The following is a 5,951-nucleotide window of genomic DNA, read 5'->3' as shown; positions in this document are numbered from 1 at the left end:
TGCAAATAAGTCATTTAAGGCAAGGAATTGATTTTGGTTCTTGAGCTTACTCGAATAAGCTTCTTTAAGGAATAATAACTTCACATCTTGCAACAAGGCTTTATGTTCTCCAAGGACATCATTAAAGAAGTTAATCTAGACCAATGAGAACTCAGCAACAAGTACATACAGCTTGCAATGAAGGTTCATATCTGATCCAAAGTACAAGCTTATGACATGGGTGGCTACACTCTCCCATAAAATAGTACTTATCTCACTATTCATGTGTCCTTTGAAGGACAAGTGAACAGTGGCTACTCTATGCCTTTGATGAAGAGTTTACAGCTGGTTGACAACTTGCAACAACTTGCAACAGCTATATTTTCGTTGGACCTTATCCACACCATCTCAGAGAATGGTCTCCAACGTCCTGGAGAATGATCTCCCAGTTTCTGCACTTAGGTGGCAATCTTATCCAAATGAATTCAAATCTTATTTTCCCACATGGGAAATACATTTGCAACGGATATACACTCAGAGACAACCCATTTACAGTTGGCCAAAGAATATTTCTGACCAACAAGTACAAGTAACTGTCAGAGACCATGAGAAGAACGGTCTCCTGAAGCATCTGAAGGACAGAATCACATGGGCTGGTTTGTTTGTCTCTCAACGGCTATTTCTCCACTCACAACGGATATGTGTGATGTCCAAGCAACAAAGGAGCATCTCCATCTATAAATAGCACGTTGGTTTAATTGGAAGAGCAAGAACTTCAAGCACACAAAGCAATCTAATACATTCAAACAAGCTCTCCTTTTCACTCTTACTCTAAAGCTCTTTTGAAATCTAGGATCATATATTTGTAGAGTACTTTGAGTGTATCAATTTGTAAGCTTCACATCCGGTTAGGTGTATAAGCTTAGATCCAAAGAAATTGTTGAAAAAAACCTTAGGATTATCTCAAGTCAATTGGGTATAATTGATTGAGGTAGAGCAGCTGGTTATAGCTGGATACTTTGTGATCTGGATTTAGGTCATAAAGGGTTCTTTGATCTGGGCTTAGATCAAAGGGAAGTTTTCTGTAATCTTGGTCTAGATTATAGTGGATAATCTCACGCAAGTGGGGACTGGAGTAGCCCATACTATTAAGGGGTGAACCAGGATAAATTCTTTGTGTGATCTTCTCTTCCCTTACTCTTTTATTTGTGCAAACACTAACTCACACTAATCACTATATTGCATTTACATTCGAGGAGAACGTTCTCCAGTTAATCTAACCATTTACTATCGTAGTGTGTTATTGTGCTTAAATTGTTTTGCAGTTAAATTTTTAAAGGGTCACAATTCAAACCCCCCTTTCTTGTGACAAACTTTGTTACTTCAATTGGCATCAGAGCACTGCCTCTAAAAGCTAAGCATCTAACAAGTGCTTGAGGAAAAGATTCAGGAAGGAAGTAATGTCTAAACCTGCAAAATTCATCTCAGAAGGAGGATCATCAAATAGACCACCTCTTTTTGAAGGAAATGACTACTACTACTGGAAAGACAAGATGGAATTGTTTCTTAGGTCACAAGATATCAATATGTGGGCTGTAGTAGAAGTTGGAGACTATGCTCCACTGGTCAAAGACTCATTCACACCAAAACCACAGCTTGAGTGGACAACTCAAGAATCTGACAGGGTACTACTGAACACTAAAGCTCAATTATTTATTAAAAGTGCTTTGTGCAGGGAAGAATATGACAGGATCATGGAATGCAAGACGGCCAAAGATATGTGGACCACTCTTCAAACACACCATGAAGGAACCAGCCACATAAAAGAAACAAGGATTGACATAGGAGTAAGAAAGTTTGAACTGTTTGAAATGAGTAACAGTGAAACTATAGATCAAATGTATGGAAGGTTTACAGTTATCATAAATGAGCTAAATTCTCTTGGTAAAAAATATACCACACATGAGAGAATAAGAAAGCTACTAAGATGTCTACCAGAAGAATGGAGACACATAGTAACTGCAATAACTGTAGCAAAAGATCTCAAAACAATGGATCTGGAAGATTTCATTGGATCCTTAAAAGCTCATGAAGCAATACTTCAAGAAAAGAAACCAGCAAAGAACAAAATGATTGCTCTAGAATCACAAGTAGAAGAGAACTTAAAAAGAGAAATAAGATGTGATGAAGAGAATCATCTTCAACAAGACGATGAGGAAGAAATGGCTTTTCTCTCGAGAAGAATCCAAAAGCTAATGATGAGAAGAAATCAAATCAAAAGATCATTCCCACCAAGAAGAAATGAAGCTGACCTAAGCCAAGTAAAATGCTACGGATGCAATCAAACTGGACATTACAAAAATGAATGTCCAAATCTAAAGCAAAGAAAACCTCCCTACAAATCTATGATGGCTACATGGGACGATCTAGAAGAAATACCAGAAGAAGAAGAAGCAAATGTTTGCCTAATGACAAGAACTGACTTTGATGAGGTAAACCTTGAACCTTGTTCATCATGCATGAAAACTGAAAAATTATTTGATAATCTCTTATATGATTCACAAATTACTGCTCAAAAATATGATCAACTTAAAATTGAACTTACTAGAATAATTCAAGAAAAAGATGAATATAAAACTAAAAATAAAATTTTAGAAGAAACTTTAAAAAAAGCTCAGCATGATCTAGATAAAGTTTATAAGTTAAAAGAAAACTTAGAACTAAAACAAAGTGTTTCAGTTTTAGAAAAAGACATAACCAAATGTGTGAAAGCTACTGAAACTTTTGAAAATATTATAGGAGTTCAACAAAGAGTTGTTGATAAAGATGGAATAGGTTCTAAAACGTATCAAACAATTTATGATAAAAATTTCTTACCTAAAAAGGATCAAAAAATAAAAAGACTATTTTGTTCCTTCTGTCATAAACATGGACATATAAGATACTTTTGCTTTAAGAAAAGATCTACACACCATGTAAAAGATCATTCTCCAGATAATCTCCAAAACTATTTTCAAAAGAAATCATACAAAAGATCACCTCATAAGAAAATACCATTTAAAAACACTAACCATCAAGGACCCAAAACACTATGGGTACCAAAAGTCTTACTAAACTCAAATGCAGGAATGTCTGCTAGCAGTCAAGAAAAAGCCATGGTACTTGGACAGTGGCTGCTCGAGGCACATGACCGGAGACAGACACAGCTTCCTTTCCCTTGAGGAAAAGGAAGGAGGAACCGTTACCTTTGGTAATAATGAAAAAGCTAGTATCAAAGGTAAAGGTATAATAGGTAAAATTAATTCTGCTAAATTAGAAAATGTTCATTATGTAGAGGGTCTAGAACATAACTTAATAAGTATTAGTCAACTGTGTGATAATGGTCTTGAAGTAATTTTTAAAACTCATACATGTGAAATTAAGCAAATATCTACTGGAAAAACTCTTTTTAATGGATCAAGAAAAAAGAATGTATATGTCATATATCTAGATGAACTGCCTGTTGAGTCGTGTTTTGTATCTCTTGAAAAGGATAAATGGATTTGGCACAAAAGGGCAGGACATGTAAATATGAGGACAATTGCAAAACTTTCTCAACTTGATCTAGTAAGAGGATTACCAAAGATAAGTTTTGACAAAGATAAATTATGTGAAAGCTGTACAAAAGGAAAACAAACCAAAAGTAGTTTTAAACCTAAAGACTTTATTTCAACTAAAAGACCTCTTGAATTACTTCACATAGATTTGTTTGGACCTGTCAAAACTACTAGTCTAGGTGGTAAAAATTATGGCTTTGTTATTGTTGATGACTACTCTAGATACACATGGGTTTTGTTTTTAAAAAGTAAAGATGAATCTTTTAAAATCTTTTGTAAAAAGGTTCAAAATGAAAAAGGTTCAAATATCATTTCCATAAGAAGTGATCATGGTGGAGAATTTGAAAACTCCTATTTTGAATCATTCTTCAATGAAAATGGTATTTCTCACAACTTTTCTTGTCCAAGAACTCCTCAACAAAATGGAGTTGTTGAAAGGAAAAATAGAACCTTACAAGAAATGGCAAGAACTATGATAGATGAATCCAATGTTGAAAAATACTTTTGGGCTGAAGCTATCAACACTGCTTGCTATATCTTGAATAGAATGTCTATAAGAAAAGTTTTAAACAAAACACCTTATGAACTTTGGAAAGATAAAAAACCAAATGTCTCTTATTTTCACATTTTTGGGTGTTATTGTTACATCTTAAATATTAAAGATAATCTAGGAAAATTTGACTCTAAATCTGATAAAGGAATTTTCTTAGGATACTCTCTAACCTCTAAAGCATATAGAGTTTATAATCTAACATCAAAATCTTTAGAAGAAAGCATGCATGTAAAATTTGATGAATTTGATGATATATCATGTGTAAGAGAAATAGATGATGAAGATGAGCAAAACTCATCAAAAGAACAAGTTATAGAACAGGAATCACCACCACAAGAACCTCCTAGAACTTGGAAGGTTGTAAGCAATCACCCTCAAGAACAAATAATAGGTGACACTGCAGAAGGTGTAAGAACCAGAAGATCATTTCAAGTTGATGAGAACAATCTAGCTATGATCTCTCAAATTGAGCCAAAATCCATAGAAGAAGCAATCACTGATGAATCATGGATAATTGCTATGAAAGAAGAACTTTCACAATTTGAGAAGAATGAAGTTTGGAAGCTAGTACCAAATCCTTTAGACCATTCTATCATTGGAACTAGATGGGTCTTCAGAAACAAAATGGATGAAAATGGTAAGGTAATTCGCAACAAAGCAAGACTTGTTGCTCAAGGTTATAATCAACAAGAAGGTATAGACTATGATGAAACATTTGCACCAGTAGCAAGGTTAGAAGCAATAAGAATCTTACTTGCATATGCATCTCATAAATGTTTTAAACTTTTTCAAATGGACGTAAAAAGTGCTTTTCTAAATGGATTTTTAAATGAAGAGGTTTATGTCCATCAACCTCCTGGTTTTAAAAATGAACAAAAACCTAATCATGTTTTTAAACTTACCAAAGCTCTATATGGACTTAAACAAGCACCAAGAGCATGGTATGATAGACTAAGCTCTTTTCTAATTGAAAATGGTTTTTCTAGAGGAAAAATTGATACAACACTTTTTAGAAAAACAAATGAAAATGATTTATTAATTGTACAAGTGTATGTTGACGATATTATATTTGGTGCTACTAATGAAAAAATGTGCGAGGATTTTTCAAACCTTATGCAAAGTGAATTTGAGATGAGCATGATGGGAGAACTCAGATTCTTTCTTGGCTTGCAAATCAAGCAACAAGATGATGGAATTTTTATTAGTCAAGAAAAATACATCAAAGATCTTCTCAAAAAATACAACATGAATGAAGCAAAGATCATGACTACTCCAATGCATCCATCAACAAATTTAGACAAAGATGAAAATGGTAAAACTGTGTCTGAAAAGGAATATAGAGGAATGATTGGATCACTTCTATATTTAACTGCAAGTAGACCAGACATTGTATTCTCAGTTGGTCTTTGTGCAAGATTTCAAACATCTCCAAGAGAATCTCACCTTACAGCAGTCAAAAGAATTTTTAGATATTTGGTGGGAACACCAGATGTTGGGCTATGGTACAAGAAAGGATCTCATTTTGACCTAAAGGCCTATTGTGATGCTGACTATGCTGGTGATAAGCTTGAAAGAAAAAGCACAAGTGGTGCTTGTCAATTTCTTGGTGAAGCGCTTGTAAGTTGGTGCTGTAGAAAGCAAAACACCATAGCACTCTCAACAACTGAAGCAGAATATGTATCAGCTGCAAATTGTTGTTCACAAGTGATATGGATCAAAAACCAGCTTGAGGACTTTTCTCTAAGGTACACAAATATTAAAATTCTGTGTGATAATACTAGTGCCATTAATTTATCAAAGAATCCCATTCAGCATTCTAGATC

The 5,951-nt window shown here is 34.2% G+C and overlaps 1 protein-coding gene across 1 annotated transcript; it reads left to right on the top strand.

The window, feature by feature from the left end:
• The first annotated feature begins 1,733 nt into the window (after nt 1–1,733).
• LOC123901250 lies at nt 1,734–3,200 on the top strand. The gene has a single exon (XM_045951589.1). The coding sequence runs from the start codon at nt 1,734–1,736 to the stop codon at nt 3,198–3,200; it is 1,467 nt and encodes a 488-aa protein (XP_045807545.1).
• The last annotated feature ends 2,751 nt before the right edge of the window (nt 3,201–5,951 follow it).

The sequence above is a fragment of the Trifolium pratense genome, unplaced genomic scaffold, assembly GCF_020283565.1.
Source record: "Trifolium pratense cultivar HEN17-A07 unplaced genomic scaffold, ARS_RC_1.1 scaffold_60, whole genome shotgun sequence".
Classification (NCBI taxonomy): Eukaryota; Viridiplantae; Streptophyta; class Magnoliopsida; order Fabales; family Fabaceae; genus Trifolium; species Trifolium pratense.
Note: the sequence above shows the minus strand (reverse complement) of the source record. Positions and strands in the feature narration are given on the sequence as shown.